The 23850-nt window shown below is 45.0% G+C and overlaps 1 protein-coding gene across 2 annotated transcripts in view; it reads right to left on the bottom strand.

Annotated features, from left to right (window-relative positions):
• Positions 1–771: 771 nt before the first annotated feature.
• The window catches only part of SLC39A13 (solute carrier family 39 member 13), a 30191-nt gene continuing 7112 nt past the window's right edge, over positions 772–23850 (bottom strand). For both annotated transcript variants that reach the window (XM_048485762.1, XM_048485763.1), the window contains exons 2-10: positions 19025–19302; positions 16251–16364; positions 13227–13348; positions 12528–12680; positions 11352–11441; positions 10520–10570; positions 9208–9340; positions 8991–9090; positions 772–6382 (exon numbers count right to left, since the gene is read on the bottom strand). In XM_048485762.1, the coding sequence (XP_048341719.1) occupies positions 6307–6382; positions 8991–9090; positions 9208–9340; positions 10520–10570; positions 11352–11441; positions 12528–12680; positions 13227–13348; positions 16251–16364; positions 19025–19271 (1086 nt within the window). In that variant the 5' untranslated portion in view covers positions 19272–19302 and the 3' untranslated portion in view covers positions 772–6306. The remainder of the gene's footprint in view (positions 6383–8990; positions 9091–9207; positions 9341–10519; positions 10571–11351; positions 11442–12527; positions 12681–13226; positions 13349–16250; positions 16365–19024; positions 19303–23850) is intronic.

Here is a 23850-nt window from a genome sequence, read left to right as displayed (position 1 = left end):
TTAGTAAATGTTGCTTTGCACTGTGCAACTTCCCAATCAGTTCTGAAACTGGAGACCTTTTCCTTCAAAGTAACTTGGCACCATTTGCCATTTGTGCTCAGATCTAGACACATTCTGAAGTCAACCCTAACAATACAGACATTATAATCCAGTTCAGCCAAAATTAAGCAGATAAGCCTCACTGGCTTCAGAGCTAGGGACAGCCGACCTTATTTCTCCTATTAATGGAGAACTGGAAGAGTTGCTGGATCTTGACTGATGTTAGTATCTCCACAACTTTTTTTAAAGGATTCCTTCACTTCAGCTGGTATAAGTCTCTATGCTCGCACTAATCTATTATCTTAATGAGTTTGTTTACAACAGCTGTCTCTAAAAGTGGCACCCCAAGGGCATTGTGATGCCCACCAATGCATTCCCTGGCATCACCAGAGCTTTGTTATTTGCTTAGAACATTTATGTGCTGCAATGTAAAATGATTTTTTTTGTAAAATAGCATGAAATTATTAAAACTAGCAAACTGTTCGAACCTACCTGTCTTATAATAGGACCAAATACAACCACCTCAGTTAGGCATTTTAGCTTCTAGGTCTTGCCTTGAAGCACATGAATTTAAGTTTAATTAATAAGTTTAATTAATAAATAATAATAATAAATTAATAATAAATGAAAATGTGTTCCTTTGTAGCCAGAAGCAGAAATAGGTTCTTTCTATGATTTAACCTAGAGTGGCAGGCATATTCTTGTCCACACAAATAAGAGTCTACAGTCAGGTTTTGTTTTGTTTTTTAATCTCATCTCTATTGCCTCAATGCAACATAGATCAATACAGATTATGGAAGATGCACAAGAGCTGGTGAAAAAATAAAGCTAGAAAAAGACTTATTTCTGTATTGCCTGAAGTTACAAATGCTGCGGGGATTTTATCTGCACCCCTCTCCCTCCACAGAAACACACACCTCACCCTGGTGCCCAAATGCAGCGGTGCAGGGAAACTGTCCTTTTCCCTCATACCAAACACTGTCCGTTGAGGCAAACCTTCCCTAGTTCTGCACACTCAGTCCAAGCCTGGCTTGCAAGTCAAGAGCAACTGCTGAGATATTAATGTGTCAATGTCACCCACTTTGCATTCTTGAACAGTGAGCAAAAAATTCTGGCTGGAGCTTTAGCTGCCTATGCCAAACCTAACGCTGATGCAAAAACACACACTTAAGCTTCTGGGCAGCCATCCTGAACATGCACAGAGGTCTCTTACCAGTGTCAGCCAGATACATTCTTGGAAAGCGCTGGACACTGTATCCTGCATAGGACTTCAACTTGGTTTGCAGCAGGATTTTACTAGCACCTCATCACAGTTGATCAGAGGCTTTGTGACACCAAATGATCCAGAATGACTGATGACTCAGGGTAGCTGGGAGTAGGAAAAGGGTCTTTTTAGAACCATGCTTTCCTGAAGCAGAACATCTTTCAGGACAGCCATCAAGGAAAGGCAGCCCTAGAGGCTGAAATGGAATTTTTTTGTGTGTGGTTAAAGCCCATGAGGCAGGTTAGCTGCCTTCACAGTTGCCTCCTGGAAATATGACGGAAGCTGTCCCTTGAGCAAGAGGCATTCTTTAGCTAAAAATCACAAGTACATTCCAGAGTTGGCACTCCTGGCCATGCACACTTCTGGCTGCTCCTGCACCACCATCCATTCCCATTCTGAGGAGGCAAACAGTAAGCAGAGAGGGAAATATAGTTTTTCAGACTTGTTTAAACAAAGTGATGCATAGGGTGATGCACAGGGTGAGCCAATCCCAATGCTGATCCTCAGAGGTGTATCTAGGCACACTGGAGCCTGGGAACCTGCTTGGAAAACCCAGATCCTCATGAAGTCCCTGGCCTTAAAAATGAAGTCTGGTGGTAACAGTTAAGCTTCCATAATGTGCTTGTTGTTAAATAGTGTCCCCTTGTCATATCCCCCCCCCCCCCGCCCCCATTGCAGTTTACAACCAAAAAATGCTGGGTACATCCCTGAACCAAGCAGGGATGGAGAACCCATTTTAACCCTGAATAAATCAGAAGAGGGGGGGAGAGAAGAGACTGGAGCTGCAGACAGACAGATAAAGCAACCAGAAGACTGGGTAGATAGCCTCAATCCCAAAAGGGGAACACAAGACTATTCTTCCCACATTTAGGGAAGCTGAGGGCTTCACAAACCAACGATCCCTTTATGAGTCATATGTAAAGGCAAGGGGGCTTCAAGCCAGTGATCTAATCCCCCCAGACACCCCAGATACCATAACACCACAGTCTCAAAAAGTCCCTCCCCCTATGTCATTCCCTGCAAAATCAACAGCCAAGGACAGCAGGCATTCATAGTGGGGAAGGGGAACAGGAAATAGATCATCCACTTTAACTCCCCTTCTACATTAGAAGTTGACAAAGAGAAAAGTTCTGCATCACTTTTACTTAGAAAGCAAGCATCTCTGCCCCCCCCCCCCATTTCATGTATTGCTGTCTGTTAAGGGGTGGTTGGGAAAGGCATGCCTGGATCATGGTAAGGGGGGAGCCTGTAGCCCCTTCTCTTCTTTCTCTCCCAAAGGGAACCCAACTGAGCTCCCAGAAGACCCTAGGAAAGGCAGGGGGCACACTTCTCTTGTTCCATCCCCCCCCCCAGTTTCCTAGCCTTCCTCCTTTTTCCTGCCACCTGTAACTCTCTCTTCTCAGAGACAGCCGGAGGATCACCAGGGATGGGCCAACACAGCGGTGCTGGACCTGTTGCTGCTGGGCTCCTGGCTTGGCTTCCCTTCTCCTGTGCCGGCCGGCGCCCTTCTGCCAGGGAGAAGGCTTGTGACTTGTGAGTAATGGCATGTGAGGAAGAATAAGGCACACCGGCCGGGTCAGAGGGAGGGGGAGGCGGAGGCGGAGCTCCCCAGTCCTGCTCCTAGGAGCACAGTGGGATTTCTCCCCCACCCCTGGGCACTCCAGGCCACCATACACAGTGGGCAGGGCTACGACAGGCACTGGCAGCAGTCAGCTGCCTCAGTGCCTGGCTTCCTGGGGCTCGCTGAATCAGTCTGTGTGGGGGAACGTTTTGGCGCCCCCCAAGTGACCGCAATGGATGCACCCGGGGGCATGGGGTACCCCATGTCCCTAGGCAAATACGCCTCTGCTGATCCTGGTGATCTCAGATTGAGCCAGGTAACTGTACCAATAAAGGTTCTAGCCACTTTACAGTTTATTTATCATTTGTGCTGCAGATGAACTTCCGCAGTGGGGAGACAACCATCAGGCACTGCAGCGGGAGGCAGCAGGCAGCAGCCCAGATGGCACACCCCGTTGGACTTGCCTCAAACAAAATGGGTTGAAAGTGTCTGCCTGAGAAGGTAAAGCCTCAGCCATGCCCAGAAAATATGCAAATCAGCTTGAACATCTCCAAATTTAAATAAGGGCACAGCCACACAACAAACTCAGCAGCACAACAAACTCAACCCTTGGGGGATGGTAGTCCTATGAGGTTTAACAAAATTCTCAGCACCTCACCAAACTGACATTTCTACACAAAACCTGCGATTCTCTGGTTGCAGACATGTTATGGCAGTTAAACTAATATAAAAATAATACAAACTACACAAACGTAGCCTGGCTGGCAAAGGTAACTTTCATCCATTAAATGGTGGAGAATGAGACTGTTTTCTGTAGGTCTCTGAGTAAGGGAAACCAAAGGGGGGTGAGTCTGTAAAAAAGGAAGATGCTGATTGGTCCTTCTCCCCACAGAACCACACATCAATTAAATGGTAGGATTGGGTAGAGAGGATCAAGGAGCCCACAACTCCCAGAGGAAGGGGGTGGCAGCATCCTGAAACCTCTGGATGAGAGCCACTTGTTTAATTACTCAGGAAACCCAGAATGACAATGAATACTGAATTATCCGCAAACTAAGGAAAGTGTCCATATTTGGAATGGGTGTGCACTACTGGTCTTAAAGCAAACATATCTCAGCTTCTCTTTTGCCAATCACAATGTAAAAAGGCTTGATTTTTTTCAAAGCAATTATCCCATTCAGAACCGCAGGCTGAGTCATTCTAGAAAGGTTTAGAATACAGTGCAGGTGCTCTATTCTTCTTTCAGCATTTAAAAAACCTTCCACACACACACAAAAGGGTGCTGCACTTATGCAAGGGTCTGTCTGCCAGGCGATAGGACCCCGGCTCAGTGCCACTGCAACTCTTGGGATGGGGGACCTGGGTACCTGCCCCAAGGGCAACACTGCTGAGACAAAGTCCAGCTGATCAACACTGCCTGCCACACTACACCTCCATGTCTGCAGGATGGCACACCTACATCACGAACATCCTACAAACAAGGTCATAACCAATGTCCAGCAGAACTGAAGTGGGGAACAGAAGCAACATCTTGCACTGATGTTCTCGAGAAGCGTTAATGGAAAGTGGGGCAGAGCAGCAGCCCTAACTATTTGCCAGTGAAAGATTGTATCTCTGCAATGCACAGCTGTTTGTTGTATGACATCTATTCTCAATCCAAACAATGGAGGCTGTCTTTCAAACTGGTGCAGCTCAAGAAAGACTAAGAACTGAGCCCACCTGTTGGGAAACAGGGATAAGACTTTGAAGAGGCTGGCCATTTCCAGAATCAAGGAACTTTGTAAGTTGTTTCTAATGTGATGTACTAAAATCTGCTGAATGTATTCAAAGGAGACCATCTCAGAGACCAAACTGTAATGAACACTGAGATTGGTGCTGCCCTGTACAGATACAAATAAGAGTGCAGAACTCACATTCAGGGAACAGGAGTGGGCTGGGAAGGGAAAATTCCCAGCCACCAAGCAAACCAAGCTGAGGCACCCTCCTTCTGCTACAAACCAGCATTGCGGGGCCACTCAGTTCAGTGGGGCTGACAATGGGCATGAGGTCACCAACTGCCTCAACCCCTAAACCAGAAGCAGAGCAGGAGGAGACTATTGGTGAGTGGACACTGCTGCCATTGCTGATGAGGGGTCTAGGCTAAGTGGCTCCAGAAGAGTTGCTGGGGCCTGGCTCTGCTTGCTCCTGGCCACCAGGTGTCCCTCTAGGGCACAGACCATTGGGAAGTTTCCCTGTAGATTAAAAGTCCCAGTCCTCTCCTGCTAGAGAATCTCTAGCTCTTTAGGCTGAAAGTACCTGCAACAATTTCCCAAGTGTGGGGCTAAGTATTCCCACTTCCCCAGCAGCATTTCCTTGTGTCGTGCTGAGGCTTCAGTGCCCCTCCTTGCTACTTGTAGAATCAGTATATTGAAAAAATAAGCAACTTATGCACATTTGCTTAAACAGATTGCAGAAATCCCCCTTGCTTGGCACAGCATTTGGGCTATCCTGCCCAGAGTAATTTTTTAAAGCATGGAATATGCACAGCGTAGATGACCATCAGGAATTCAGAGTTCCTCCTTCTTCCCCACTAACCAGATTTACTTTTGATAACAGTCCTTTTCAGCTCTTATTGTGTTAGTGTCCTAGCAAATCCCTGAGTTTGCTTTCTCCTTCCAATGGTTTTGCAAGTGCAGCTATGTCCTCAGTTGGAATGAGCATGTTTTCTCAAGCCCACCCTACGACAATAAGAGAACACTGGATTTGCTTATTGCTCAAGTAGCTCCTAATGAGCTAAAGAAATGAGAAATGTGACACAGCAACTGAACCTGCATCCGAGCCTTCTGACCAGAAAAGAGAAGAAACTCTTCCCAATTTAAGCTGAGCCTGTTCCTCAGACTACACAAGATCTTTGGTGAAACTGTCAGTATCTGCTGATTAGAACAAAAAGCTGACATCAAAGACGCCCAAGAAGGGCTGACCTAAGTCCAACAAGATAGTCAGTTATCGGCTGAAGAACCAGGCAGTGAAGGGCTTTTGCCTATAAGTTCTGCACTGTAACTTTGCTTCCATGAGGTCCACAGGATGGAACTAGCTGGCTAAGTCTTCATCCAGATGTCGTGGATTTTGCTTTTCCTTCAACTCCCATGTCTAGTCCACCCAACTCCAGTTCACGTCTAGTCCAAGTTGAGGCACCATCTGTTCCCCTAGCAGCAGCTCCTCTTCTCACGGCTGCCTTTCCTTTAAATTATTTAGTGTTTAAAAAAATAGAAAACACTCTATTTCCTAAAAAAACCTTTGGAACCAGTTTGTGACATCCTTCCTCATTTGCCATATATAGCAGCAGGTGAAGCTACAGGCACACAGTGAAAAGAAACACAATCCATGGGTGTCCCTTATTGCTTTATAACCACTCAGAATGAAGGCATCTTGGGGAAGCAGCAGAAGGCGGCCTGTGCAGTAGTCAATCTGCAGTGAGTGAGAGGAGCACCATGACGGTGATGCCTGTGCACAGCAGGAGAACTTGCTGCACCGAGTTCCTAAATAAAAGGGAGAGAGAGAGAGAGAGAGAGAGAGAGAGAGAGATTTCAGGCTGAATGCCAGGCACGGTCTCCATCATGTCCACTCAGACCCTATCTCACCACTTGGCAGGTCTTTTGTAACATCATAAAAAGAATAAAGGCACTTAAAAACATAGAACTATAAAGCATTAAAATTCAAAACCATCAACAGCACAAGAAGTGGGGAAAAAACTGACACTATTCTTCTATCACAACTAAAGACATTTCTGTGACAAGCAAAAATGCTGCTTGCTATCCTCCTTCCTTCCCAAGCACAGAGCAAAAATTTAGTCCTGGTTCAAAACCCCAGTTAGTGGGCAGGAAACAAACTCCAATTGGCCCAGGTGCCCAAGTTTGGACATCAGAGCATACTAGGGTTTGACCAAAAAATTTCCAAATCCAGGGTGCTTTCAATCGTGCTCCACATACAAAGAGAAGGAGGAGAAAGATGAACATGAAAGCACAGAAACTGCACTGAATTGATGCCTATTACTATCAAACATGTTTGCTGAGACATCTGAATGCAATCTGAGTTTCAAAAGCCCAGCAGAACAACAGAACTTTGCCTTGTTTTCTAAAGACACCAACAAACTAGCCCTTCAACAGGAAGAGCATCCCAAAAGAAAGTTGCCACTGCAGAAGGCCCTGTTCTTGAAGGACATTAATCTAAGTTCTGTCAAGTAGATGCTGGGGGCACAAATGACATTTCCAAACCATAAGAAGAACAACACCAATGATCTTCTTTGCCATGAAAGTGGTTTTCCATGGAATCTATGCTCATGGATAAAGGTGGCTGCTTCAGATATACATTTTCTTTGTATTATGTAAACAAGTATTGAAGCAGTAACTGGGAACGGATGCTGTATACAGGAAGGAGTTACTGTGTAGACAAGGATGCTGAAGGATGATTCCACTACGGAGACCTGTACAATTCCTGATGCCAGCTCATCACTGCTTCTGGCAGTCAGTTTCAAGCGAAGAGCTGCAAAACTTTTCCAAAGATTAGAGAAAGCTAGCCTTTCTATTTGAACTACAGGAGCCTGTTTTGCTCGTTTGAGACAGGAGTTAAGTCAAGAGGGCTTCTCCCTTCTTGTAGTTTTCCCAGCTTACTTAACCCAGAATGAATAGGAATGAGATGGTGTATTTGTTATACAATTGTGGCCTCTAATACAGGTTCAGAGGAATAGATCAGAAAATGGTACATAGCTGGTACATAGTTACAGATATACATGAAGCACAAATGTACTTAGCTCCTCCTGTTCTTGATCCCCTTTAATTAATTTCCCATGAAAGTGAAGTGATTCTTTAAAACTTACTACAATGTTACCAGATATGGAATGATAAATGCCCAATGTTCAAATTGGATTCAGAAAAAGGAGGTGAAACTAGAGATCATATTGCAAATTTATGTTGGTTACTAGAACATACAACAGAATTTCAGAAGAAAATCAGCAAAATTTTTGACTGCATGGATTAAGCAAAACAATGGCTAGTTTTAAAGGAAATGGGCATGCCACAGCATCTGATAATTTTAATGCATAACCTATACTCTGGACAAGAAGCTACTTGTCAGGATAGCATATGGAGAAACAGAATGGTTTCCAACAGGCAAAAGGTCAAACAAGGATACAATCTATCTCCCTACCTCCTCAATCTATACACAGAACACATCATAAGGGAAAGTGGATTAGAATTTGAGGAAGCTGGAGTGAAAACTGGTGGAAGCCATATTAACAATTTGAGATATGCAGATGACCCCACATTACTGGCAGAAAACAGCAAAGACTTGAAGTGACTACTAATGAAGGTTGCATTCGAAAGTGTCAAAGCTGGACTACAGCTGAACATCAAGGCAACAAAAGTAATGATGACTAAGGAATTACACAACTTTAAGACTGACAATGAAGAAACTGAAATAGTTAAAAGCTTTGCTGTTCCTTGTTTCCACCATCACCAACAGGGAGACTGCAACCAAGGAATCAGAAGGAGCTTGAGACTGGGCAGAGCAGCCATGAAGAACTCAGAATAGATCCTTAAGTGTAAGGTTGTGTCACTGGTGACCAAGATCAAGTTAATTCATACTATACTATTCATCATTACTATGTATAGGTGTGAAAGTTGGACAGTGAAGAAAGCTGACAAGAAGAAAATTGATTCATTTGAAATTGGTCCTAGAGGAGAGTTTACAGATACCAAGGAATAACAAAAAGACAAAGTAGGTTCTAGATCAAATCAAGCCTGAGCTCTCCCTAGAAGCTAAAATGACTAAACTAAGGCTATTGTATTTTGGTCGCATTATGAGAAGACAACAGTGACTGGAAAAGATAATAATGATAGGAAAGGTTGAAGGCAGCAGAAAACTCAACATAAAATGGATTGTCTCAAAAAATGAAATCACAGCCATCAGTTTGCAAGACCTGAGCAAGGATGTTAATATTAGCACATTTTTGAAGCCATTAATTCATAGAATTACCATAAATCAGGAGTCACTCAATGTCACATAACACAGATTTTAAGGAGACTTGGGATGCTGTTGTTTCAACTGCTTAAGCTTTTCTTCCCAAATGGCCACGGCAGAGACACTTACCATGGATTTTTCTCCTCCAGGAGATCAGGAACAACATTTACCAAGGCGATGTACAAGAATCCCCCAGAAGTAAATGGAAGAATCCAAGCGATGGTTTCTCCTGCAGGAAGAGTGCAAATTGCATCTGTAACCAAGAGGTGGCAGAAGAGAGATGCCAGGTAAACCAAGACAGGAAAGGAAAGGAGATCTGGCCTCTTAGCAGCCACCTTGATCTTACCTGTCCCTTTTGGAGATTGAGAACAAATTGCAAAACAAGCTCCTAGAACTCCCCCTAGAGCTGTGGAAAGCTGCAACTTGGCTGCACTCCAGCGATCAAACCCAGCACGAAGGAGGATAGCAAAATCTCCCAGCTAGAGAAACACAGAAGAATAGACTGTAGGAGGGAAGAAAGTCCACACTGAAGCAGAACATGGTTCCAAACTATGGGATTAACTCCCCATAATGGTTAAATAAAACCTCTGAATACCAGTTATTGGGATCAGGTAATGGGATAAGCTATGTTCACCAAGCCTTACTGGTAGACTTGCTGGGGGGTGGGGGGGGGGGGGCTGGGGAGAGACACTGAATCAGCCGCTCTCCTGTTCTGTGCTAGTGTTGCCATTTTTACTTCCCCTTCCTGAATAAGTAAACAATGTTAACATTCCTAGCCTCACAGTTAAACACAGGAACAGATCTGGACAAGGAAAACAAACAAGTCATAAGGCTGTGAGCACTCTCAGACCTGCATACCTATGGGACCACCTCTCCCCGTATTGCCCCACTAGATCCCTCCACTCATTGGAGGAAAATTTACTGGAGATCCATGGCCAAAGGAGGTCCAGCTGGCTTCCACAAGGGCCAGGGCTTTCTCAGCCCTGGCCCCTACCTGGTGGAATATGCTCCCTAATGAGATCAGGGCCCTGCGGAACTTGAATGAGTTCCACAGGGCCTGCAAGGTGGAGCTTTTCCACCAGGCATTTCCATCTAGCCAGCCGGCCTACTCTGTGGTAGTTTTTAACTGTTTTTAACCATTATTTTACTGCTTATTTGTATATGCTGTGTGCAACATATCAAACAGTGTGCTTATTTGTATATGTTGGTCGCTGACTGTAATCGAAATAAATACTCATTATTTTACTGGCTGTTATATCTGTTGTAAATTTACTGTTGTGCCACCCTGAGCCCTTCTTGGGAAGAGCGGGATACAAATAAAAATATTAAATAAACAAATAAATAAACAAACAAACAAACAAACTCCAACTTCATAGGAGGGAACAATTCTTCCGAGTCAAGTAGCTGATGAGAAGAGATATTAACCTTTGTTATCTCCACCACGCATTCCTTTGCATCTAAGGATTTGCTCACATTCATCTCCTGCTACTGTGCTTTTCCTCTGCTACCTTTACCCCATTATCAACATTGAGACTGGAAGACTCTTGGAAGGGACATCTGTTTTTTTTTTTTGCATTCACTACAAAAGCAACACACAAACCCTTCAGACAAAGCCATCTGTCCCACTTGGCAGCAAGCACATTATGGTCTTCACTCACCTCATGGGGTATTTCGTGCAGGAGGATTGCCATGGTGGTCAGGAGCCCAACCTACAGGCAATGACAAACACTTGGGATAAGCCAGCAGCTCCCGGGACAGCCAGAACCTTCCTCATCCTGACTGCATCTGGAGCAAGGGGAGACGGCGCTGGCATGCACAAGTGATCAGCACAGTTCCAGTGTTCAAAGAACTGGATGGAAATTAGCAGCAGGAGCTTCAAGCAAGGGTTTTGGCATGAGGCTATAAGAGAGGATGCGAAATAGCCACAATTGGTCCTTATGCTTCACGCAGATCTTGTACACCACAAATATTTATGTGGAAGTCCTATGCTTAGCGACAGAGCAGAACTGCTCATTTCCCTTTCACCTTTGTATCCAGGTGCAGTTGCGTATCAGGGGGAAATGGCTTCAGGACTGACTACACCTTCTCCGGGCGTCCCGCAACCCCCCCTGTGCTCAGGGACGGGGCTAGGGGGCACCGAGCCCCCCCCGCTGGTTGGTTCCTGTCATCCCCAGGGCTTGGGGAGGGCAAAAGGTGGTCTGCATGGAGGCCGAGGTGGTGGGGTTCGGTGGCAGGCAGTTGGGGTGCATGTCGTTTTGTTATGTGGAGGGAGGCCTGGTGCCCCCCCCACGTGACCGAAAGGCATGTGCCCAGGGACATGGGTGACTCCATGTCTCTATAGGCTGGACATCTCTGTCCAGATGTCAGGCAATACTCAAGCACTGCTTGGCACTGTTTCTTGTATCCCTCAAGGCTGTCTCCCAATCTCTTTGTAAGACCAGCGCTGGCTCAAAAAAAAAGAAGAAGAAAAAGAGTCTCCCATCAACTTACCTTTCTGCTAACGAGGAAGGCTGCTGCCACTGCAAGCCCATGTGTGAAGTTATCAATTGTGTTGGCCAGAAGATTGAGGTATCCACTGATCTACAGTAGGGGGAAAATAAAGAAAATCAGAATGTCTAACAAGCAGAAGACAATTGGGAATTTGCAGGAGACCTTATAGACTATTGACACTAAGAAAGTTAATTTAATTCCAAGATGATTTATTCTGGGCTTATGAGTACATTTATCATGATGAACTTCCATCTTTCAAATCAAATGCCAGTCCATAAGGACATGGATACAAAATTATAAGGATTCAATACATGCTGTTCACTCTGCCTCAGACAAACGGACTTTATGTTCACCTTTTCCCTAAGAAACATGTGGCATCTTTCCTCTTAGCACAGGTGGGAAAGGCCCAGCCTCAGTTTCCCCAGGGAGGGGTCACGGTTCACTACAGAGGAGCATCTGATAGACAAGCAGAAGGTTGCAAGTTCAATTCCCATCATCTCTGATGAAAAGGATCAGTTAGCAGGTGATGTGAAAGACCTCTACTCAAGGTTTGGGGAGCTGCTGCCAGTCAGAGTAGACAGGACAGACCTTGATGGGCTAGTGGTCTGACTGAGTATAAGGCAGCTTCAGGGGTTCATTTGTAAAATGATAGTTGTATTTTTAAGAGTTTGAAAACACTGTTTGGTAAGTAGACAATGCTTTTGTGCAGACATTGAATAAGTGAAACATGATTGGAACCTCTTTTTTTAAATTAATAGAACCAAAGCACAGGCCGTCTAACATAAAAGATCAATCAAGTGGACAAAGGATGGGAGAAGCAGATTGGCCACAGAGATGGGGTCACAGCTCAATGGAAAGGCACAATATTTTCATGCACAAGGTCTCAGATTCAATCTCCAGTTAAAGAATCTCTTTTACATCAGCATTTGACTTCGAAGAACTGCTGCTAGTCAGAGTGGCCAGTTCTGAGTATGAAAGAGCAACAGTCCGATAGAGGATAAGACAGATTCATAAGTTCATACGAGCTCAAGAGTGAAACACTTGCTTGCCTGTGCACTCATCCTCCACTTCCATACTCCCAAGGCGGCCCTGGATCTCCCAAATGGCCAACTGTGGTTCTGAAGACAAGCACCCAGTAGACTATGGACAACCCACCCCAAAGCATGCAAGATTTACCTTGATCTTCTTGGCTGGTAGTGAAGATGGGTGAGAAGAACCGTTACTCTGAGCCATGCCCATCTTTGTTCTGTGGACTGGACTGGCGCCATCCTGAATGGAGAAGCTATTTCCATTTGGAACCCTTTTGGCAGGTGCCACCGAATCACTGACCTAAGTTGTGGAGAAATGGTTGATTTTTCCCCATTTCCATCAAACCGTAGTTCAGACACCTCCAGAATTCCCTTCAAGTTGCCCCACTTAAAAGGAACTACACGTACTCCATTTTCAATCATTTTTGGGGATGGAAAGAGATTACCAAAAAGCTTTACATGAACCTCCATTTTCCACATTTTTTAGTAAGCATACTATTCATTCCAGATGCAGAGGGGAGGGGAGGGAAGAGAGATACAGTGTAGGATTCCTCGTAATGAGCAACTGATGCCCTCCTGAAAGCCCAGCTCACCAAAGCACTTGTATGGAAGGGGATTCACACAGAGGATCATGGAGCCCTTCCTTTCTTCTTGGCCAGCAGCTGGAGCTAAAAACTGACCATCTCTCAGGCCTCAAGATTCCCTAAGCAGAGTCACCTTCTCGGAAGGGCATGATATAAGGTTTCATACAGCTTCTGCAAAATTAAATGCCTGAAACTATTTTCAAAGATCAACAACAGTAACCATCCCTAAGTGGATTTCTGTGTTTCTTTCATAATTCACTCACCAAGCTGGAGCCTTCTTGCTTTTCATGGTCTGGGAACATCTTCTGCAAACTCAGAAAGGTCAGCAAACCAATGATGACCCAGAGTCCCAAAAGCTTCTGCTGCTGGAAACTCTGTCCTCCTCCTGAAAGGACAACAAGTGCAGGGTGGGTGGGGGGTGTTGTCTTAATGATGAAAGCCACTAGGCTGGAGACCACATTCCAAGAACACATGGATCTTCCATACAGCAACTCAAATCTCTTTAGGGCAAAAGGACAATGGATTTTGAGAAGCAATAAAATCCTTGGCCTGTCACATACCCAAAATGTTAATAAGCACAGGCTTTTCCCTGTTCTTGCTATCATTGGGCGTGCTACCTTGGCATACCCATCAGCTGCACACTACGCACTGTGCAGCATGATCTCCATTTTCAGCACCGATAATCCACACAGACTAGTAGAACAGGGGGATGGCTACTACCATGATGATAAGATCCCTACAGCCAGAGGTATCCCCACCTTCCTTCCACAAAACTTCCTCGCAGGATTATCTGAGTGTGTCCAAGTTTAGCTCAAGGACAAAGAAGCCTGGGGATCCTTCGAGCAAGAACAGGCAGAAGGCAGACTGGCCAGTCAGATCCTTGCCAAGAATGCTCTGCTAAGCAGAATGTATAAAGAAGACTCCTAAAAGATAAAGCTGAGCCTCAACTGACAAGCCACGCTGAGTGTGCACCCTTGCTTTGCAAATATGAAATAAAGCAAGTGGATCTCAGAATCACTTGCAATAAAAATGCAGAGGGGGGAACATGCAAAGGTGAAGTCTTAGAGGTCGTCTACTTCACAGTGCATTCCTACAGCTACTCTTAGACTGAAGTACCTAAGCATAGGATTATACTGCCAGTATGACATGATCTTAGAGAGGTGACAGGCATTTCATCACATGACCCAAGAATCTGGTGAGTGTTCTGCACATTGGCAAAACCAAATGCAAGACAAACTACCTTTTATACAAGTGAACCCCCACCCCCCACCCCGAGACCGATAACTGGAGATTCAATAGATTCTAACACATAATCTTGGAACCTAGAATCTAGCAGGAGATTTGATCTGCTAGAAATCTCTGCTCTTGTTGAAGCAATTAAAAACTTGGGAGTACAAGAGGAAATCTGTGACAAATACTGAGAAAGCACAAAACAGTCTTTGCTCAGAGGGAGGGACTTCTGTGCCTTTCATAAATCGCCTTCTCCCAAGAGCTGTAACTTCAGTCTTTCTGACCCCATCCTTCCCTCCATAGACTTCCTCACTCAAGTGACCTTTAAACCAGACTATACATGAAGAAAATAACCTGGCATCTGATATGCCGGAGTTCTTGTATTTTTTCTCCAATGAGCAAAGAAGCAGCTGGTGGGCAGGGTAATTTTGAACAGAAAAACTCCTGTAAAGAGTTCAAGGCCCCTTTCCTTCCTTCTAGTCTTTGCATTGCTTGGAATGATAAAAAAGTATGTGTATATGCAGGGGAGAATCCATTAAACTAGCATGCTTGTAAATGAGCACAAAATTGGGATTTCTTGGGTGCCAAAATCCATGCAGGTTGGCAAACAGCCCAGTGTGGGTATGGTCATAAATTGGATGGCTGAGCACATCTGAGCTGCATGTACAGGCATGACAACTGGATAATGAGAAGTTCATTCAGTCACACCCTTGTAACTTCTTAGCCTAAGGACACAAAGTGTTCTCTTGCATGACGGTTGCTGACAGCTTCCCACCCACCATCCAGACTGAAGGCAAGCAGGAGTGGCAGGCACGTGTGAAGTGATGTGGACCAGGAAGAAGAAGAAAGAAGAGTAGGAGTTTGGATTTATACCCCACCCAGTGAGGTAGGTGGGGCTGAGAGAGCTCCGAAAAGCTGTGACTAGCCCAAGGTCATCCAGCTGGCGTGTGTGGGAGTGCACAGGTTAATCTGAATCCCCAGATAAGCCTCCACAGCTCAGGCGGCAGAGCTGGGAATCAAACCCGGTTCCTCCAGATTAGATACACGAGCTCTTAACCTCCTACGCCACTGCTGCTACGCCACTGAAGACAAAGGCCAGATAAAATACTACCAAGACCAGTGGAGAGTCAGCAGGAAGAGTCAGCAGGAAGACTTTCCAGACAGAGAACACTTTCCTGCAGCTGTCTTTGTGGCAAAGCATAAAAGGCCAAGGGCCATCCTGAGTGAGAATTTCCTCTGCACCACAGCAAGGACAGAAACTCCCCCTTTCTCCGTTCAGCAGCTAATTCTCTGAGACAACGACTCAAGCCTGCCAAGAGGCAGAGAGGCAAGAATCGTTCTGTTAGTTTTATCCCCATCAGAAGGTCAGCTATGACCACACCAGATGAGCCAAAGTCAAAGCTTTCACTCATTCTCCCCTCCCTGCTACATACCTCTGTGTACCCTCTTATACTGTTCCTGGGGGTCCCCTGTCCCTCAAGAATGACACTTCAGGGGATATTTGGGTCTGCATTGGGAGGCGAAGCTGAAGAAAGTCCACTGCAAGAAATCCCTTCCACCAGCATGTTTTGCAGGATTAAAACCATATTGGGAAATACAGCAAAAATGAATGGCTCCAATCAAATACATTATATATACAAATCTTCTTAAAAAGCTGAAATCTTTCCAAAAAACAACACAACAACCTCCCAGCTTTTGAGTTGGGATCATGGGGCTAAGGGGCTAAGAGGAGAGTTTATAATTGCCATTCCCACCAAAGCTATTATTTGCTCTACAGGGGGAAATGTAGGTCCTTATCTAAGGAAGAAAAAAAATACTAATTCTAGATCAAAGCAGAGGACAATCTGGTACTTTGTTAAACCTTTCTCCTCCTTCAAGGAACTCAGGGTGGCTTCCATGATTCTTACATTCATTTTATGTTCATAACCTCCCACTTCCTACTGAGAAGGCAACAAGAAACCTTAAGAGGAACCTCATCCCCTGCACAAACACCCAGAAGCAGATGGATAAGGAAGGCCCAATACTCTGAGGTCTCAAGGCATTTATACAGATGTTACCTGTGGCAGCACTGCAGGTGTAGGCCCAGGCTTCAGGGAGCAGGTGCAGAAACACATTCCCCAGGAGCCCACCAATAGCAAAACTCAACAGCTGCTTCATTCGATGGGATCCCTCTGAAAGATATAGAACAGCCAATTATCACCACAAAACTTGGCCGCAACATACCGTGCCGCTCAGGGATATCTAGGGAACATTTGCATGTCACCTTGCTGGGCATAGTTTGCTGATAAAGTACATGATGAGGCTGTGGGAAACCTTCCCAGGGGAAGAAAAAAAAGCAGTCTCTGCTTTCCGCATGCAGACACCAGAAATCCAGTTGAACTACCTGCTAAGTGGCCCCTGTAAGTGATGAGGGCACCTGACAAGTACATCCCTGGGAGCAGGGAAAACTTCACATTGCCACAGCCATGCCCTTCAGTGCTAGGACTGTGTCTCAGGAAAAGACCAAAGCTATGTACATTATACCCTTCCAAGCACAGCATTTGACATTGTGTTGGTATAGCAAGTGTCAGCTCTTCAGTCATGAAACAGTTAATGATGCTGTTTGTTAGTAAATGTTAGATGGATTAGAATAGCCAACAAGGTGTCATGATGATGATAAAGCTGATGAAGAAGAAAAAGGAGGGTCCACTGAATACTGTGAAGGGCCCTTCTCATGGTAGGCAAGGAGGACATCTTGAGTGGGTATTCCTCTACCCATTCGCAAGAAGGCAGGAAAGACTTTTACATCACTTTAAAAGCCATCTTTCCCCAGTAAACAACTGTCATTGCAGTAACCATAACAACATGAATATAAAGAGAACAGGAAGCAATGCAGAACGAGCATAACAGTTTAGAACATAACAGAGTAGAGAAATAAAGATTAAGTTAGTTTAGGTTAGTTTAGGGTCCTATCTCTAAACAAGTATGTCTAACCCTTAACGACCACAATAACTGAGTAATTACAATAAATCTTGTCAGGGGCAAATAGAGAACCGGGGGGGGGGGGGGCAAGATGGCCCCCAGGGCTCCCAAAGGGAGTGATGTAAAAGTCTTTCCTGCCTCCTTGCAAATGGGTAGGGGAATACCCACTCAAAAGGTCCTCCGCCTCCATGAGGAGGAGGAGAAGAAGAAAGGAGGAGGAATTTGGATTTATAGCCCACTTTTCTCTCCTGAAAGAAGACTCAAGGTGGCTTACAAGCTCCTTTCCCTTCCTCTCTCCACAACGGACACCTTGGGGCTTTCCGCACTACAGAAGGGAGCTATATCGACTCTGTTCTCTTCTGTAAAGGTCTATTCCAGGCTGTCCAAGACAGCAAACTTCTCTACTTGGCTCCCTGGAACCGAGCTAAGTGGGCGGGATCATCTTGGTGCCTGTTTCGCTCCTCGATCGTGATTGGAGCTTGTGTTACCATGGGAAACGGGAGTGTTCTTTTTTTTTTACAGTTTACAGTTACATGCCCGCCAGCTGAATTTACTCTCTCCCTCCGCTCTGTGCGCATGCCACAAAAGCTGTCTCCTGGATTATTGAACGGATGAGGTGTCGTTTCTGATGGTGTCCAGACTTCGAAGCTTCGCTGGTAATTTAATCTTGTTCCAGCAGAAAGGTGCAGTTCATAACTGCGACAGGGATGTCGCAGTTCTGAGGGGGGGGGGGGTTGAGACAAAACAACGTTGAGCTCAGTTGCAGTGCGGATACACTGAGGTGAACCTAGATAGAAACCAATACAACTCTGTCAGTGCGGAAAGCCCCCTTGTGAGGTAGGTGGGGCTGAGATAGTTCCAAAGAACTGTGACTACTAGCCCAAGAGAATGTAGGAGTGTGGAACACATCTGGCTCACCAGATAAGCCTCTGCCACTCAGGTGGAGGAGTGGGGAATCAAGATCCACCTGCTCTTAACCACTATACCACGCTGGCTCCCTAGGTAACTTGGTACCTCCATTAATGAAGTGATCCATAGATGATGTCTTTCTGAGCAAGCAGGCATTTTGGGAGGAAATTATAAACTTCCTTTGTTCTCAGTCAGTGTGTGAGTTGCATCTTCTCACAATGTAGACACAGAATATAGCTCAGCTCAGAGTGGACTGTTTTATTGTTTTTCTACCATGTTATTTTTCCCTTCTATATATTCTTAGTAAACATTATTCAATCTAACCAGAAGCATCTGTGATTATTCACTCTGCTAACTATTTTATATTTTTACATTAACACATTGGCTACTTTTTTTTTCTTTTTCAAGAGTAAATTTGTATTCCTTATGGCTATAAAAAAAGGCTTAAAATCAAGTGGGAAGTGCTGGTATACTCCCAAAGGCCACTGGAGGGTGTACAATATTTAGAAAACACAGCTTTCACATTCTATTTGCTTCCTTGCCCCGTCCTATGAATAATAAAAATAAATTTATGCAAAACACTATACAGAAATATATTTATGCAACATTTGCAAATACAACCATAATTATGCAAAACTTGCTGAATTTGCATCTTTATTGCAGGCTGCAGCACTCCAGTTCTCAGTCTGTGAAATTGGGATTCTCAGAAAGTACCTACTTGGGAAGGGGAAAAGCTACCGTTCTGCAATATTAATGGGAACAAACACTTTACAACAGAGCCCACACATTTCTGCTAACTGCTTAATAGAATGACTTAGTGAATTATGCAGGCATTTCAGCAGGCAACATTTTCCAGCCTCAGATAGATTCTCTGCATTTGAATCCAACATATACTCCTGCTACACTGACTGAGAGGTTCAAAGATGGCTGGGAATGAATTCCGAGAGTGAGGGCAGCCTACCTTCTGACTTCAGAGCTGCTCCAGACTCAAGAGGAATGATCAGTAAAGGAAGAACTCCGCTCAGCCCAACCACAACAGAACCAACCAGAGAACAGATCCAGGCATCCAGGCGTTCCTCGGAGAATATGGTGCCCCAGGACTCAACCTCTTTTTCACATAGGGGGCTAGCCCCACCAACTGCTTGGCAAGCAAAGGAGAGTAGAAAGAAGTAGAGTGGTCCATGAAGGAACAGCCTTTTCCCAGTCATCTTGGGCAACCTCAGTCTGGCTGCTTGATCCCTGAAATGAAGGAGGAAAAGAGTAAGTCATTCTGTGTGAAGCCTTACCCTCAGCTGGCAGAAGTATACCTGGATGCCACTGGAAGGCTAGGGATATTATAAAGTGAGGGCAGAAGACCTGGTAATGTAAGAGACAGCTGTGATACCAACAGGAGCAAGTGATTCCATTAGAGAGTGAAATGGCAAACCAACATGATTAATATACAACACTCCCTATCTATATATATAAAAATCTATCAGTACGTTTTTCTGCTGACAGGTAACCTCCCAAACTACTGGACCGATTGCTTTTAAATTTTCACACAACGTCGCATTCATGTGTGGCCAGGTTTCCATACTGTTTCCACACCTCCTGTTTCGTACATGTCACAACTGTGCCAGTTATTGTGTACATGCCACAACTGTGACAGTTGGAACCGCAGTTCTGTTCCGCAACAGCACCATCTGCTGGCCATCAAAGCAACACCCTCTGATACAAGGGAAACAACCATGCCTTCCTTGAAAACCACTGCCTTATGGAGTGAAAGGAATGGGGCCCGCCATCTGGACATGACCCACCCACCCTAGCAGAGGAAGGGGAAGGTGAGGGAGGGTCCAGGGGTTTGCTGGACCAAACGCGCTGAAATTTGAACACAACGTATCTCATGCCTCCCAGCGTGTTTTAAGCTACATAATTCTACATAATTTTATACCGCCCCGGAGCCCCTTGGGGACGGGGCGGTATAAAAGCTGAAAGTATAAATAAATAAATAAAATAATTCGCCTGCAAGGGAAGGGAGTGAAAGGGACAGGACCAGCCACCTGCACATGGCCCACCCACCCTAGCAGAGGAAGGGGAACATTAGGGAGGGACTGGCCGGGTTGCCATGCAAGGGAACGGGAGAGAGGGAGGGGAGCGAGGGGCCCCTTGCCCCTCCCCTCCCTTGCAAGCATTGTGCAATGACACATGTTTGAACCATTCGCTTCCCCTTTTCTTTCTTTTCCACTTCACCAGACTGAGCCACAGCAACGCATGGCCGGGCCTGCAAGTAGATCATAAAATACTTCAGTGAGAACAAAAAGTCTAACACAAATACCACTAAGGAATTCTTTTTCAATTACACCAAACAACAAAGAGCCTTTGGGCACTTCAGTGACCTCACCAACCCCAAATGTTCACTGAGTGTGAGGTTGTCAGATGTGACAGATGCAAGCTCAAAAAGTTATTGTCAAAAAGTTACTGGATATACAATTCAATTTTGTTGGGGCAAGCAATGTCTGATGTACAAAAGAAGAGAAGAACTCCGCAGGGGGCAGCAAGAGAAAACAGCCAGTTAGATAGGATAGTGGGGTAAGGGTTAGCTCCTTCTTTTCTGGCAAGTGTCATTCCTTGTCTGTCTCCAGATTGCTATTCTTAGGGTAATATCCTCCTCCTTCTCAGAAGTTCCACAACTCACAACTCTCTCTCAGTTAGTGATGTAGCGAGGACCCTATCTATATCTGTACTGTTTACTATCAAATATGTGACTTCCTGAATAAAGCTTTCTCTAAACTTTAATCAGTTTGTGCAGCTCTGTTTTGTAATCACTCAGCCAACAGAGTTATGGGCCCAGACAGGGACATCTGGTTAAAGGCTGAAAACCACCAGAGGTTCAAGCACTGAAATTGCGCTTCCCAGCATCTGACACACAGAAGAAGGCAATGGCTAAGCACCTCTGAAAATCTGTTGCCTTGAAAACCATTTAGGCAGGGGCGTATCTCTGCACTGTGTCGCTGAAGTTAAGCTATGCTATGACAATAATTATGTGGCTCACTCCCATTCTTAATAATAATTGCGCCACACAATGTGACCAGTGTTTCATATAGTACAAGGTATCTTCCCCAATGACCTTACAACCTTAAATATTGAGACAAGGAGGACCACAAAAGTAGCAAAGGGATGGAGAGGCAATCATGAACAGGAAAAACTGCACTTATATTATTCACATGGTGAGTGAGATTTGGCATGTCTGGGAGGCACAAACCACAATCACATGGTTTGCATTCTGCACATCAATATTTTTTTCCCCGTCATTTCAGCACAACAATGCTGTTTTGATGAGTCTTCATCCAGGCTTGCTCTTCTTTATGATTAACAATTTTAGCTTCAATCAAACTTTTAATCAGCTTACCTGTAACAGAAATTAATCTCACAAGTTGCAACTTTCTAAATAGATCTGACCTATTACACTGGCTTCTTGATTAGAAAGTAGCCAGTGTAACACCATTACTAAACAAAATCCAGTGGCACCTTCAAGACTAAAATATTTATCCCAGCATGAACTTTACTAAGGTATATTTACAGCTACAAAAAGTTAGGAATGGGAGAGGTCACACAGAGAAGCCAGTTAAAAACAATAACCAACCAAAGAGTATTCAGAATGGGTGAGGACTACTCTCAGTTCTAAATAAACGAACAAAGCATGTACACTCCTTGCATCTGATCAACTGAGCTCTTACTCACAAAAGCCTGGGCTGGATTTTTTAAAAAAGGTCTTTAAGGTACCACTGAATAGGAAATCTGCACTTATATTATTCACACGATGAGTGAGATTTGGGATGTCTGTGAGGCACACACCACAACCACATGGCATGCATGTGGTTTGCTTTAAAGTTTGCTTTAAAGACTTTTGCTGCAACAGATTAACACGGCTACCCTCCTGGCATTAACGTAGTGCCAGGTTCTGGATGGGATCCAAGGAGACTCTGGAAAAGCAGAGACTCAGCTGGAGACTGATTTTAATAACACTACTTATTTTTGTTAACAAGACCAGCAATTTCACATTTGAGTTAACCTGAGGAGAGTGTTCCTAATAAGATCAGTGGTCCATCTACTCCAGTACCTGTTTCTCATAGTGGATGACTACGTAACGTGCTTCATCTGCAGAGTCTATCTAGTCTGGTGGCTCTCAAGTTGCAAAGGACTTGGAGTAACTTTCCTGAAAGAAAGCTGAACATTCGTTTCACAAAGAGCCTTTCACAGTTACTCTGTTGCTATTGTACTTGGCTTGTGGGGGGCTGTTGCACACCTGGGGTGAGTGAGAGATGCAGGAAAGCGGGTGAGAGGTGCAGCCAGCTACAAAGGCTGCCTGGATCAGGAGGTTGAGCTGGAACTCAAGCGTCAGTGCTGGCTGTAGCTCCCAACGGCCGTGCCAACACGTGCCTCTTCATCCTCCTTACCTGCGCCCAACCGCTGTTGGCAACAAAGGCTGCCTGGACAGGGAGGTAGAACTCAGGAAATCACCCTGAAATGTGCACTGAAAAGCACTGGCCAGCCAAGCAACTCTTGCAGCAGGTGCCATTACCTGAAGGAACAGAAACACATAGCCCCACACACATATCAAAGAATGACATGTTCCTGCCAAATTTGATCAGTGGCCATCTGTGGGGATGTTATGCAGGAAAACTGACTACCTGAGCAAAAGGAAATGGGATGCAGTCAAGAGACCTGCAAAGTTCCTGAAGGGCACTGTCCACCTGAAACTAAAAATACCAATAATTGACAATTCCAGACTAACGGAATACGTAGATGCAGACTGGGCAGGAGATACTACAGACAGAAAGTTCACTAGAGGACATTCTCTAGAATAGAGGGTATTCTTCTTAGCGAAGGAGCCATCAGATGGAGCAGAAGAGAGCCAAAAACTGTCGCTGTACCCAAATCTTTGTGTTTGTATGTCAAGACAACTGACTTACGGCAACCCCATCGAGTTTTTAAGGCAAGAGATGTCTGGAGGTGACTCGCCATTGCCTGCCTCTGTGTCACAACTCTGATAGTCCTTGGGATGCAACAATTAATGGTGAACAGGTCTGTGTCAACAGTTACCTGTCCTAGCTGCTGAAAATGGAATTTCTACATTCACTCACTCATGTCTGCTTGCCAGAGGCTACTGACAAACAGGGGAAGTTTCCCCAGAGCATCTAGCTGGCCTCTGTTGCAGACAGAGCACTGGACTGGACGGAGCTCTAGACTGACAGCCGAACAGTTCTTAAGGTCTTGACTTGGGAGGGTCAAAAGTGCCTGTTAGTTTCTATTACATACTGAAGACCTGGGCACACACCGCTCACAGAGATACCATCATAAACCAGGCCTGCACAACCCCTTTTCCAGTTACAATGCATAGAAATATCTGCTGGATGCATCCCCTCTATCCTGCAGTAAATCTCCATTCTCCTGCCGCCAATCACAAAAGACAGTAAATGGTTCTTTTTTTATTATGACCTCAACAGGAAACATTTGCCAATTTCAGTGGCATCCTGATTACAATCGTCGCAGATTTGCCAGACCTTAGTTAATCGCTTACAGCTTAAGACCAGTTTACACATGCTCCTCATGCCCAAAGATCAGGCCCCAAAGTCAGAACTTTCTTAATGCTGCACAATTCCAACGCAATACTTTTTAATGGAATCTAGTTATATAATCAACTATTACCCACTCACGTATGACCCACCCCTAAGAAATCTCCCACATTTAAACTCAGTCCTAGCAAGAACCTGCAACAGTCCCAGTGAAATATTTTGAGCTCAAAAA

This window comes from Sphaerodactylus townsendi, linkage group LG02 (assembly GCF_021028975.2).
Source record: "Sphaerodactylus townsendi isolate TG3544 linkage group LG02, MPM_Stown_v2.3, whole genome shotgun sequence".
Classification (NCBI taxonomy): Eukaryota; Metazoa; Chordata; class Lepidosauria; order Squamata; family Sphaerodactylidae; genus Sphaerodactylus; species Sphaerodactylus townsendi.
This window is presented reverse-complemented; position numbering and strand designations above follow the sequence as displayed.